The sequence below is a fragment of the Lissotriton helveticus genome, chromosome 4_1 (assembly GCF_964261635.1).
Source record: "Lissotriton helveticus chromosome 4_1, aLisHel1.1, whole genome shotgun sequence".
Lineage (NCBI taxonomy): Eukaryota > Metazoa > Chordata > Amphibia > Caudata > Salamandridae > Lissotriton > Lissotriton helveticus.
The window spans coordinates 35,386,490-35,400,355 of record NC_136063.1 but is presented as its reverse complement, the minus strand read 5'-3'; the positions used below and the strand labels follow the sequence as shown (position 1 = coordinate 35,400,355).

Here is a 13,866-nt window from a genome sequence, read left to right as displayed (position 1 = left end):
AAAATACTGTCACTTGTAAATTGGAGGTATTTGTTTGCATAAGGGAAGACAATAATGGAATCGTGCCACAAGAAAAATGGAAGCAAATGACAATGTTGGCCATGGTAAAAAATGCAGGTAGTCTTTCACATATGGCAGGGCTCCTATAGCACATAACTAAAAAATAGGATGAACTCCTTGGGAGTGTTAGTTTTCATGGGCTTGTTACACAATGGAAGGGCTTGAATATTTAATGATTGTCCCATTACAGCCCCTGGCTTTTTGGCAAGAGGTATGTGAAATTGTACTTTGAAATGCAGTCTTTACACTATTTACTAGTTTTTGACCCCATTTATTTAAAAATATTCCTGAGGGGAGAATGCCCTTACCCCCAAAACACTTCCTGTAAGAAACCAGGCTCAATTTCCTCAGCCCCTATCACTAGGCAAGCGTTAAGTCTCACACTTTCAAAGTTTACCAGCCACCACTGCAGCTTCTACTTGAACTTTACACTTTAAGCAAGTGTAGTGCAAACTTTTATGATTACATAGAACATTTGCTAAAACACAAACACATGTTTATTAAACAACCTGATGTCAGGTTTCATTTTTGTGAATACAGGAAACATGATGTTTGATTAAAACATTCAACTCTTTACTTCACAGGAGTGATAGTCTCTTGCAACCTATATTGCAACTTATATGAAATCAACACGAATTAACAAAAGGAAATAGTTTAAGTCAATGACATAATCAATATTCAGTACATTGCCTACATCAATTAATACATGTTGAAAATAACTAGTATTTCATCTTTTTCCCTATTCCTATGATTTTTCAATACATTTCTTGTTGCTGTTTACATTAGAGGAATTATTAAATCATGACAGATCATTGTACAAATTATTAGGGTGCAAATGTTGTTCTGTGTTGTGTGTCACTATACAGCCTTCAGGTGAACACATAATTGTTCCATATAAAGAGAACTCAGTAATAAACCTCTGGCCTATAAATAGCAAAAGCAAGTAAATCTGCATCCGTATGTAGGAAATTGAAAACTATCTGTGTAAATTGACCTCTATGATTTGAAATGTTTCAGATTGAATGCAGTTCCTTTTACTGAACCAGCTCTTGCTTTACTAAAATGTCTGCAATATGAAAAATTCTTGATTGATAGCAAGTACTATCTTCTCCCCTGCCTAGACTAAATGAGCTTGTGGAGATCCACTAACCTTCTGTTATTTCTTTTCAAGAAGCATGGGGAATGGAAGCAGACAAATTACCCAAGGTGAAGATAAAGGTAAGTAGCAGATCTAAGCTGGACAGATTTTTCCAGGAATGTTGTTGAAGGGGAGGGTGGGACTAGTGAGGTATTATCCATATATGTTATGGATTGCAGAATGACCACCAGGGGCCACTGGGTGAAACGTGCATTTGTTACCGCTTTGCTTGACCAAGAGGCACTTTTGTATTACAGAAAGGGTGGCAGACACTTGTGCTGCCCTTTCTGTAATCAGATAGTGCTGGTGCACATATAGCGCTATCACCAGAGGGTGTTCCCTGATTTGCTTGGGAGCGTGGCCCCATACAAAGGAGGTTTTCCTGTTACTTTGGCGCCTGCATTGTAATATAAACACAGGTGCAAAGGCAAAGAAGCTGTCATAAGGTGCACTGATAGTGTGCCATATAAAAGGTGACATGCTGTTAATGCGCCCACTGATGGTAGCCCTCTGGAGGGGGGAAAGGGATACTTTGGACCCCCAGGACATCCCCTTGCAAGCAGGTGCAGCCGCTCATCTTCCAACACGTGGTTCTCTCTCCCTTCTCAAAAGTGCAGGTGAATTGCCGCCTGCACAGTGAAACGCAGAGCAGCTTTCAAGCAGCAGCTCAGTTTTTATTTATTTATTTACTTATTTATTTAATTAATTTATATGGCGCAACAGCTACCCGGAGGGTTCCCGGCGCCCTGGGCCTGCACTAAGTTAAGGAAGAGTCAAAGAAGTTATTTATTAAACAACCAAGTCTTAATGCCTTTTAGAAATTTTACATAGTTCTGTTCAAGCCGGAGCAGGAGAGGTAGCGAATTCCACAGGACAGGAGCCAGCTGAGCGTAGGAGCGGCCGCCCATCCGCACGCGTTTGAATCTAGGGACCACAAATTTAGCCTGATTCAATGAGCGAAGATGACGGGTAGGGATGTATTGTTTGACCAGCTCACAGAGGTAGCTGGGAGCCTTTCCAGTATTGATTCTGAACATGAAGCAGAGTGTTTTGAATTTAGAGCGATTACCAATCTTAAGCCAGTGTAGGTCGCAAAGGTAGTCAGAGATGTGGGTCATTCTGGGGAGGCGATATAGCAGTCTAGCTGCAGCATTTTGGATCACTTGCAGCTGACGAGTGACATCTTTATTGGCTCCTAAGTATAAGATGTTCCCGTAGTCCAGCCTTGAGACATTGAGGGCCTGGACTACTGTCTTTAGAGCCCCTTCTGGTAGCTGCCAAAGGATTTTCCTCAGCCACTTTAAAATGGCAAAGCATATTATGGTGGTCTTAGCTGGTTGTTGTCGCATGGACAATTGGTCATCAATCATGATGCCCAGGTTGCGAACAGACTGCGCTGGTTGAGGGGTAGGACCCATTTCACTTGGCCAATGTAGAGGACCCCCAGAGCTCCTTCTGTTCCACAAAGATAAGAAGCTCTGTTTTGCCTCCATTAAGCTTCGCTTTATTGGAGTCTTTCACTTTAATACAGTGCCCCAGGGCAGCATGAGTCCAAAGCTGCCCCAGAGCAGTACATTAAATGTAATAGGGTACCGTTTCTTTGTTTGCACCCAGCACACCTGTTTTCAGGTGCGCTTTGGTGCAAACAGAGAAAGTGCACCCTATGTTTAATAGGCCACAGATATATTGTGAAACTCTATAGTCTAATAAGCATTTTGATATAATTCCATAAAACTAAGGCAATAAGCATGCACTGGATTTGATGGGTAGCCTTCGTGGATGTCTACCCATTAACAAAGGCTGGGTTGCAATTGTGACTGCTGATGTCCCCCTGGCTACCCCAGGCAGTACAAATGCGAACCCTGGTATCAGAAGTTGTTAAACAAGTGCTAAGAACAAGAGTTTAAAATGGCAATAGTGGCTTTAGTGATGCAGCGGTGGTGCAAACCTCTCAACCATATTTGTGAGCAACCTTGCCTTCCTCTGCATCAAGGAGGCATTCCTTGGGCATTGTGTTGTGTTTTCCCACACAACACCCATGGCTTTTGAGCATTCCCAGAGTTACAAGAACTTGTAAAACAGGGGATGCACCAAAACCTTACACCTCATGCAAGGCACAATGAGGAGAAAGATCTTTATTTCTCCTTGTTTTGTCCTCTTCCATGTGTTCTGCAGTGTGCCTCCCAGGATATTTTTTTGTACAGGAAGGTGTATTTACTGCGACAAAACAATCCTGCCTCCAATGCAGAGACCCTTGCACCATGGTGCGAGGGGGCCTGCATTGGCACTGGAATTCTGAAATAGTGCCAGTGCAGGAGGTAAGGGCAGGAATGTTATAAAAAACAACAAATAACTGTGGGTCTAATGATCAACTCAGGACATGATATGTATGGCTGGCTATGTGTCTGCTAGTACTGTTTGAATAGGAGACAGACTGGACAGTTAACCACTGTGAAAAATGTCCATCAGTTACTCGTTCTTAGTCACCCAGTACATCATCTGGTCTACTCCACAGTAGTTTGACCACCACTCTATCCCCATAGATATATATTGGAGATAAGTAGTGTGGGATGGATGTCTGGTAGGTGTTGTTTATTCGTAACTGAGAGCAGTGCATAAATAATAAGTGAGAGAAAAAAATATAAAGTGTAAGATTGGATAGTGCATACAATATTCACTTTATTCTGGGGTCATGCACCTCCAATATTAAAAACAACAATAGTGCAAAAAAGTCAGGTGGTTCAAACAAATACCTTCTGACTGGGTGATCTGGTCGACATGTTTCTGCGGACTATGGTCAATTACTATACCTGCCGCTTCCTCAGGACCCATAAACTTAATTGCTACTGCTTATGTGATTAAAATAATAAGTGAATAACAGGACATTTGTAAACAGAAAAAAGTGTCACCTGTACACTTCCATTTCCTCCTTAATTTGTAAGGGGAATTGCCTCACCTCACCTGGCAAACAGCTCAGGAAAATGAAGCACCGCTCTCTCCGTCGGTACTCCAGGCAGCCGGCCGGGCTGTTTGGGGAGGTTTTCCTGAGCTGTTTGCCAGGTGAGGTGAGGCAATTCCCCTTACAAATTAAGGAGGAAATGGAAGTGTACAGGTGACACTTTTTTCTGTTTACAAATGTCCTGTTATTCACTTATTATTTTAATCACATAAGCAGTAGCAATTAAGTTTATGGGTCCTGAGGAAGCGGCAGGTATAGTAATTGACCATAGTCCGCAGAAACATGTCGACCAGATCACCCAGTCAGAAGGTATTTGTTTGAACCACCTGACTTTTTTGCACTATTGTTGTTTTTAATATTGGAGGTGCATGACCCCAGAATAAAGTGAATATTGTATGCACTATCCAATCTTACACTTTATATTTTTTTCTCTCACTTATTATTTATGCACTGCTCTCAGTTACGAATAAACAACACCTACCAGACATCCATCCCACACTACTTATCTCCAATATATATCTATGGGGATAGAGTGGTGGTCAAACTACTGTGGAGTAGACCAGATGATGTACTGGGTGACTAAGAACGAGTAACTGATGGACATTTTTCACAGTGGTTAACTGTCCAGTCTGTCTCCTATTCAAACAGTACTAGCAGACACATAGCCAGCCATACATATAATGTCCTGAGTTGATCATTAGACCCACAGTTATTTGTTGTTTTTTATTACTTGCGTGGGGGGTTATAACTGTGCTCAGGTCTTTAAATACTTCCCTCGAACCCTCGAATAATTGATTGTTTATTGTAAGGGCAGGAATGTGCCATAGATACAGCACATTCCTTTCCTTTAGCAGCAAGTTGACTGAGCCAAATCCCCTTAAATGTTGTTCTCAGGCTTGAAAGGGCCGGGTCAATAGTTCTGTAACTATAAGCTATAGCCATAAACTATAACTTTAAGCATCAAAGCGTGAAGAGGAGAACATGTGTTAATTTGTCAATCAATGAACAAGAAATTCTCTGCCACAGAATAACCACAGACAACTACGTATGGTTAGTTAATTCATTATAAAGCAAAGAATGGCTGAATATAAGACACCTCAACATGAAAGTGCAAAAATAGATCAGAATTAGCATGATAAAGGTGACATGTGTATGTATATACACGTTTACAGAGTGGAACATTATGAAAGAGTCACGAACAGCTGATATCAGCCGAGAGTGACATAGATTCGAGTGAGAGGCCCTTTAGGCACACAACACCTGTTGGGAAGAACAGGCCTCAGCTCCTCCATCATCTGCCGTTGGCTGGAATGCCCGGACTGAATTTGGTGACTGCCAGCCCGACCTTCAAATAGGGTGTTCAACCATCGGTAAAGTTCACGGACTGTCCCTGATTTGTATCTCACGTCCGTTGTCCATGATGATATCTTTTACGGATGCCTTCAGTTCATAATTTTGGGCATTTTTGACAAGCTTCAACTCCCTGATGTGGCCGCTTTGCACTCTTCCTCTGAGCACAAGACCAGCACCAAACGCACAATGTCATTCTATCTGCGGCTTTAGAATTTCACATACAGAATGACAATGGGCCAGTCTGGGCTGTTACATCATAGTGTTGGCCTCTTCCAGCCTTGGTCTAGAGCAGGGAATTCTGTTTGAACAGTACATAAAGAAAAATGTTGCACCTCACAAAATGAAAGAATGGTCAGAAACCATTTGGGGAGAGGAGTTGCCTTACGGGTAGGGCACTCGACCTCGGACCTGGGGATCTGGTTTGAGTCTCGGTAACAACGCCAAAAACCTCCAGTGATTCTAGGCAAATCACTTAATCTCCCCGTGCCTAAAATGAATGTGTGTGTGTTCTCATGTACCGTAACTGGTGCTATGTAAAGCGCCCTGATACCAGATTCGGTTCGGGTCTTGTTCGTGCTATATAAAACTCTGAAAAAAAAAATAATTTAATGTATAGAAGCCAGCGAAATAAGTTAAAAAGACGGAATTATGGGTATTTCACAGTCTCCTCGTTTTGGAACTGAAGCATTGTCAATATATTCTACAATGAAGCCATAGTTGCTGCTTTTTTGTTTTATGCAACTAACAACCATTGACAAAGCCAATAGTCCTGGCTTGTTTTAGGTATAATGTATTATATATCTGTATGCAATAGCAGAACTAGCAGAAAACCAGTCAGGCAACACACTGTGCTAAGCACAGATTTTTAGCTACCCTGTTTTAATCCACACCCTTAATTACATTGGACACGCCCTTTGGAGAGACCCCCAATTTTTTTCAACACACTTAAAGCCCTGGAAACAACATCATGTCACAGTCACCTCAGGCATGACTCATGACTTCCAAGTGTTCAGGTTGCCTATGTGCAGGGGCGTAGTGACCCCTCCTCAGCCTCACTCCTTGCTGTAGGAACTGCACCAATGGTGAACTTCTTGATGGGCCTCTTCTGTCTGCGGCTCTGCATACAAAGGCTCAGCTCATGATGTGGATGGATGAATGGATGGATGGATGAAAGGATGGATGGATGATGGATGAATGAGTGAAACCGTGGATGGAGGGATGGATGAGTGAAATGATGGATGGAAAGATAGATGATGGATAGGTTTGGAAATGGTTGAATAGTTTTGGATATTAATGGGCACACAGATGGAAGAACAGAATGAATGGCGAAAGACTGAATAAAGGATGAAAGAATGAATGGATGCCACACCCCCGGGTGACTCAACCCACCATCTCAATCTGACCCATGATGTCAGGCAGCAAGCGCAGAACTCAAGCTTGAAATACTCCTTCTGCCTTCTGAAAAGCACAAACAAAATCCTTGTACGGCACTGTGGTACCACAAGAGATGTTAGACGGTTGTGCCACTGGGCTACGCTGCTCTCATGCCACCAGGAAGCAGCGCAATCAGCTCCTACCTGCCCGAGGCCATGAGAGATGCATGAGGGCTTATCTCTATGCAGCCATTCTGCGGGGAAAGGCGGGCAAGAATAATAACCTGCAGTTGCAGACAACAGCACCGAAGAGACTCGGGTCACTTCCACCACAAATATTTTTTTCATTCAAAATGTTGCACCCCTAAGAATATCACACCACGAGCAACCAACCCTGTAGCCCTGCCCCCACTATGCCACTGCCAACCAGTATTGAATACATCTGACTCTTATATCTTGTTGCCCTCAATGTCTTAAGTAACATTTCCTATATATTGACTTTCACATTTATGAGTCATTGTCTCTATATGTGTGTGATGTAATGCACTCCGACATCCTGCCGTACATACTTTGGATAAGTAACTCTCATGTTGATTTATATGCCATGCAAAGCCACCTTGCATTGCTTTGACTGGATTCATAAATCATGACTAAGGCGATGCAGCGCAAATCCCTATGTCGCCTTACTCTGCGCCCCAGAGGCGTTCTATGGGTGGAATTTGATGGTGCCCAGATTTACAAAGTCATATAAACCTGGTGAAGTGCCAAATCCGTATGCGTACCAAGGAGAAATATGTTCATTTCTTCTCATTGTTTCCTCTTTCTATGTGTGCTGCATTCTGCAGCACACATAGAAAAAGGAAAAAACCTATTAGCATTGTTTTTGTGCATAAAGGTGCCCCTACCTGCACCAAAACAATTCTGCATGCAACTGAGGTACCCTTGCACCATGGGGCAAGGTTGCCTGCATTGGCGCTAGGCTGCAGAAACAGCATCAGAGCAGGGTGAAATTACAGGAATGCACCACATTGCAAAAATTAGATGCATTCTTGCCCTTTCAAGTTGGCGTACAGCAGCACAGCTAGGTGTCTTGTTGCACTGCCCTATGCCAAATTCCCATAAATAAGCTACTAAGGGCCAGATGTATGACGCACAAAATAGCACCTTGCAAATGGCGAGTCTTTTGCGACTCGCAATTTGCGAGGCACTATTTTGCATGTACAACAGTGTGCTTAACACTGTTTGCGATTCCCAATGTGGTCGCAAATTGCGAGGCTCATGAATATTAATGAGCTCTCCACAATTTCTGAGCCCATTGGGATTGGCAGGTCCTCCCAGGTATGGTGGCCCACTGGGCTCAGCACACCACCATGACTGGGACTGCTTTTAAATAAAGCACTTTTTTTTTATTGCAGCCCTGGGACCACTGCCTTCCATTAAAAAATATTTTCAGAGCCTGTCACAGAGGGGAAGGGGTCCCCTTGGGACCCCTTCCCATTTGCAACTCCATTACTACCCTCTTAAAGAGGGTGGTCATTTTCTAGTGTTTTGCAACCTCAATAGCGGTTGTAAAATATCCGTACATAGGTTACAGCAGAAATTGGTCCTACATCTAGTCCCAAGAGGTAAGACAGTTGTCATGTGCACTCTAAAAGTGACCTAGGTTTTTATTATACATGTAGAAGCACTTTAGACAAGTAAATCTAGTGCAAGATGTTTTATACAGTGTTCACGTATTTCAAGGTGCTGCCATATGCAATAATAAATAAAAGACAGTATGGTGGAATTAAATATTGCCTAGGATGACAGTATTTAGTCAAACAAGGAAGCTGGGATTAAACTCAGTTTTTCTGGTTTCGCATTGTGAATTTCAGACACTAGAAGGCTATTACTTTCTCCAGTTTTACATCACAGGTCAATGCTTTGTTTTTAATTCTTGCTACATGAGAGTGTGAGTGGCAATACAAAACCTCAGTTTTAAGTGTCCTAGAGTACCTCAAGGTGAGCCAGAGCAAGGCATCGGTCTCGAGCCTGGCTTGACCCTCCAGTCACTCAACCAACTCTAAAGCCCGCCAGATATGGATTTGTATTTGAATTCCAACAAAGGCATCTTACCTTGGAAATGGAGAAAGACTTATGACTCCGCGCTTAAGGCTCAATATGTCCAGGTACAAAAAAACTACCACAGAAACATCTGTAGGACACGAGCTGCATACTATGCTAAAGAAATTGGTATTAGTCAAAATCCCTCTAAAACCATTTTTAAAATACTAAAAGATCTCAGCGCAAAAAAAGCTGTCGAGGAGTCTCATACCTCTCCCACACATTGTGAGAACTTGGCATCTTCTTCATCGATAAAATTCAGAAAATATATAACTCCTTCCCAGCCACTCTATGTTTCAATGCCTCAGCCACTAAGACTAATCCCAAGCTCACTAATATACCTGTGCTGAGTCAAGAGGACTTTCTCAAACTTTGTGAAAAAGTCAAATCAGGCTCGCCTGCAGACCCACTAAAACCACCGCAATTTAGAGCAGCAGACATGACGGTTCTCAACCCCCTTCGGGACATCATAAACTCCTCTCTTACCACTGCCATCATACCCACTAGATAGAAGCAGGCATGGGTTTCCCCAATTATAAAAAAAACAACGTTCGACCCCAATCTGCCCGAGAACTATCGGCCTATCTCGCTGCTTCCCTGGCCAGCTAAGGTGGCCGAGTCCCACGTTAATACCATTCTGACGAAATTCCTTACATCCAATACCACTCTGGACGCATCCCAGCATGGCTTCCGTGCAGGCCACAGCACCGAAACAGCACTCCTGAGTGTGACAGAACACCTCCGGACCATTTTAGATTCCGGCAAGACGGCAGCACTGATACTATTAGATCTCAGTGCTGCCTTCGATACGGTCTCACACGAGGTGCTGTTATTTCGGCTAGAGGAGGTAGGAATATCGGGGCAGGCCCTGGACTGGTTTAAGACATTTCTGTCTGGAAGGTCATTCCGGGTCTCCACTCCTCCGTTCCTTTCTAAAGAACATTTGATCAAACAGGGAGTGCCCCAGGGATCTGCACCCAGTCCAACATTATTTAACATATACGTCCTACCACTGGCTGAGGTAGCCAAGAGATGGGGGCTATCATTAGTATCGTACGCTGACGATACTCAGTTAGTGGTGACACCGAGGGATGAAGCTGGACTGAGTGCGCAAAATTTCAAACAGGGCCTTACAGCCATAACCAGCTGGATGACAGCTCACTACCTACAATTAAACGCTGGCAAGACTGAGGTCTTGCTTGTAGGTAAAGAGGCAGCGGCTTGGGGAGACAAAAGTTGGCCTGAGACCCTTGGCAAGCTCCCTGAGCCTAAAAGTCAGGTGAAAAACCTCGGAGTTTGGATAGACTCCTCTCTCAACTGTACCCACCATACTAAAAAGGTTGCTGTCTCGTGCTTTGGGATCCTCCAGAACCTTAAGCCGATCCTAAAGTTTTTCGATCCCCAGATGCGCCAGCTCGTGGTACAGTCTGCCATCCATTCGCGGCTGGATTATGCAAACTCCATACTCTTAGGGGTTAACCAGGCGGAGAAAGTAAGGCTGTAATGAGTTCAGAATGCAGCAGCGAGAGCCTTGACAGGTCTCCCCCGTCATCACTCTGTAGCAAGTACTCTCACTAAACTCCACTGGCTCTCGGTGGAGAAGAGGATTCATTTCAAGACCCTATGCCTCGCATTCAGAATTCTGAAAACCACCTCCCCACCCATGGTATGCCCACTCCTGACCGCATACATGCCTCGACGTACTCTCCGCTCGGAGGGCCAGAATCTGGTAGTGGTCCCCCGTTTTAAGCAAGCCCATATGGGAGGTCGCTCCTTCCGGTACCTTGCAGCTAAGCTTTGGAATGCCCTACCCCTCCGGATTCGTGGTATAACTGTTCTCTTGTCATTCAGAAAGGCCATAAAACCCATCTCTTCTGCTAGACGGTTACGTTATGTGATTACCACTGTTCCATCTGCTGTGGCGTACTCTCTTTCCTTTCTGGAAAGTGCCGGGATGCCCCTTTGATGGGGCAGCCGTGCGCTATAGAAGATCATATAACATAATATAACATAACCTTTGCAACCTTAAGGGGTCAATAAAATAGCTAACCCAATCCTGCAAAACTATAAAATATCATGTAGCCTGTGTAATGTAGAGCACAAATGTATATATTTAACTTAAACAGTTTTCAAGCAATGCTAAGTTTACAAAGTGTTTTATTCTAGACCCTTACAAATAAAAGATTAAAAACAACAGAAGGGCATCAGTTATGTTGCTTTTTTTTTATATCACAGCACTTGCAGATATCCTAATTATGTTGTGGGCTGTGGAGTAATGATTAGTCATTCAGAATTCAATACAGCTTTAAAAGGACCATCAATTTCAAAAACATTGGAGATATATTTTTTAAGTGTTGTTGTTTGTAGTGCCCACCTTTGTACTATACTTAAAATGTTGTATTATATGAACATAAGTGGTTACTGTCACCGATTCTGTTTGACCTAGTTTATTTCTAAATGTATTGTAGCTCCTGGTACAGCACATATCCACATTGCAAGCCCCACAACCACAACATTTTTCCCAGGTAAATTTCAACAGGTTTTATTTGCCAAATGTACCTGGGAAAAACTTAGCTGGGGGATTAGTGCCTTGTAAATAACAGCACATGCAGGTTTTGCTCCAGAGAACACTGAAAGCTGCATCTTATGTCCTATTTTCAGACAATTGAAGCGATTTATCACATTGGATAAATTGAGACCCTCCCTCTTAACTTAACATGTGCAATAGATATCACATTTTCCTCAAAAGCATTTGTAATGAGGGCCTAAGTAGAATTACGTAGTTCACAGTGCAAAATTGTGCAGTCCTAATGAGTAAAATTTCCATTGTGTTTTTGAGAAAAGATATACGCATGCAATTTTGGTAGATACACTTTAGCTTGGAATGGAGCTGAGAGGGGTGAGAGATTCAAATACATACCACCAGTACATAGGTGACTGACTCAACTTTATGCAGTTGGTAGGATTTGGGCCTGCTTTGCGGTAGGGGTGTCACCTTTAACACCTTGGCTGCTATGGCTTTTCCCTCCGGTGCTGAAAGGTCCAGATCTGCATTGTTCATGACAAGCTCAGCTCATCATAAGCACACGACCAGTGTACTGCATGACGAGCTGAGCTCCAGACATTGTCATGTACCCCACAACACATGTGTGAACCCCCAATAGTTGCACTTACCAACAGTTCTTACTTCCTCCAATTAAAGGAGCTCCAGGAGGGGAAATGTGAATCAGTGTTTTACTGCTGGATAATGATATCTGCCTCCCGACCAGTGCTTGACTCACTTCTGAATGTTTTTCCCACAGATGGTCGTCACAGATGGACAGATGAACTGAGGCTACTCCTCCTTGGAACCACCGGAGCCGGGAAGAGCGCCACTGGGAACAGCCTCCTGGGGAAGAAGGTGTTTGAGTCCACTGCCTCAGCGGTGCCCGTGACCAGACGGTGCCAAAGCGGGGAGGGGGAGTGGGGGGGCAGACCTCTGGTGGTAGTGGACACCCTTGACTTCCTCTCCCTCACAGTCCCTGACGAGGAGCTCTCCTCAGAGATGGGGCGGTGCGCACAGCTCTCCGCCCCCGGCCCGCACGCCCTCCTCCTGGTGCTCCAGGCCGGACGGTTCACCATGGAGGAGCAGGGGTCCATGCAAAGGATCCAGCGCCTCTTCGGGGAGGAGGCGCTACAGTTCACAGTGATCGTGTTCACACGGGGAGAGGACCTGGAGGGTAAAACTATAGAAACCTTTGTGCAGGAAGCTGAAGAGAAGCTTAAAGAGCTGGTCAGGAGCTGTGGGTGGAGGGTCTGTGCCCTCAACAACCGAGTGACGGGAGCAGAGAGAGAGCAGCAGGTGGGGGAGCTCATTCAGAGGGTAGACAAGATGGTGGAAGGGAATGGAAACAGATACTGCACTCTGCGGCAGACTAGGGTGGCTTGGGGGCTCTCCAAAAGGATTTCCTCTACTACTGAGTGGAAGTTGAGAAACAGTAAATAAGATGTACATGTGTTGAAAGTAGTCCTGAGCAACCTGCAGCTATGGTCTTTGCTCAGCGAACCATTCCAAAGCCACAGACACACTTACTATACCATCTAAAGGTATATCACATGAGATACTTATGAATAAAATATATTTGGTTAATTACTTACATCTTGTGTGATAGATCCTACATGTATCGTTTATGAATGTCGTTCACTGAAATATTTATTGTATAGCTTCATTCTTTGTCATGAGCTGTGACATCAACACATTGAATCATGAATGTATGGATTAGTAATGCTAAACAATTACTCTTGAACACTGACCCTCACTCATCCTCATACTTTCACTCACTTTCTAACTCTCACAATCATAATCACTCTCAATCTCACATGCTCTCTCAGTCATTCTCTCTTTGACACTCATTCTATCTCTATTTCATGTGTTCCCTCCACTGTACAGAGCTGAGCCAAATTTGCTAAGAATAGCCCTTTCTCCATTCTGCACTGGTGCACAGGCAGGCTGCCTAGCACCATGGACACAGCCTTTCATCATAGTGCAACCAGAATAGTTCAGGCAGGGGAGTGCCATCTAGCTGTCTGCCATATGTGTGAGCGTTGGCAGAATTATGGATTACTCTTATCTTAGGCCTAGACTTCCACTCCACCATGCCTTATGAGCAGCTTGGACCGGGGCTTCTCTGGCCCCATCCAGTCTAGTGTCAGCTTCCGATGTGCAATACATACATGTACCAGTGTTGCCAGTGCAGCCCATGCTCCCATATCACATTACAGATTCAGCAGGTGTCATCTTCCTAGTGAGCACAGACCTCAACACATCTGCCCCTCCCCCTCCATGTGCCCCCTAATTTTTCAAGTAAAGTTGGTGAGCCACTCATCCCCCAGAGATTCAG

General features: G+C 44.0%; 1 protein-coding gene across 2 annotated transcripts in view; it reads left to right on the top strand.

Annotated features, from left to right (window-relative positions):
- The window catches only part of LOC144828311 (GTPase IMAP family member 8-like), a 67,142-nt gene extending 54,020 nt beyond the window's left edge, over positions 1–13,122 (top strand). The window contains exons 5-6 of one of the 2 annotated variants that reach the window (XM_078686399.1): positions 1,235–1,278; positions 12,289–13,122. In XM_078686399.1, the coding sequence (XP_078542525.1) occupies positions 1,235–1,278; positions 12,289–12,971 (727 nt within the window). In that variant the 3' untranslated portion in view covers positions 12,972–13,122. Of the gene's footprint in view, positions 1–1,231; positions 1,279–12,288 lie in introns of both variants that reach the window. The other variant, XM_078686398.1, reaches the window with a different exon arrangement.
- Positions 13,123–13,866: the final 744 nt, after the last annotated feature.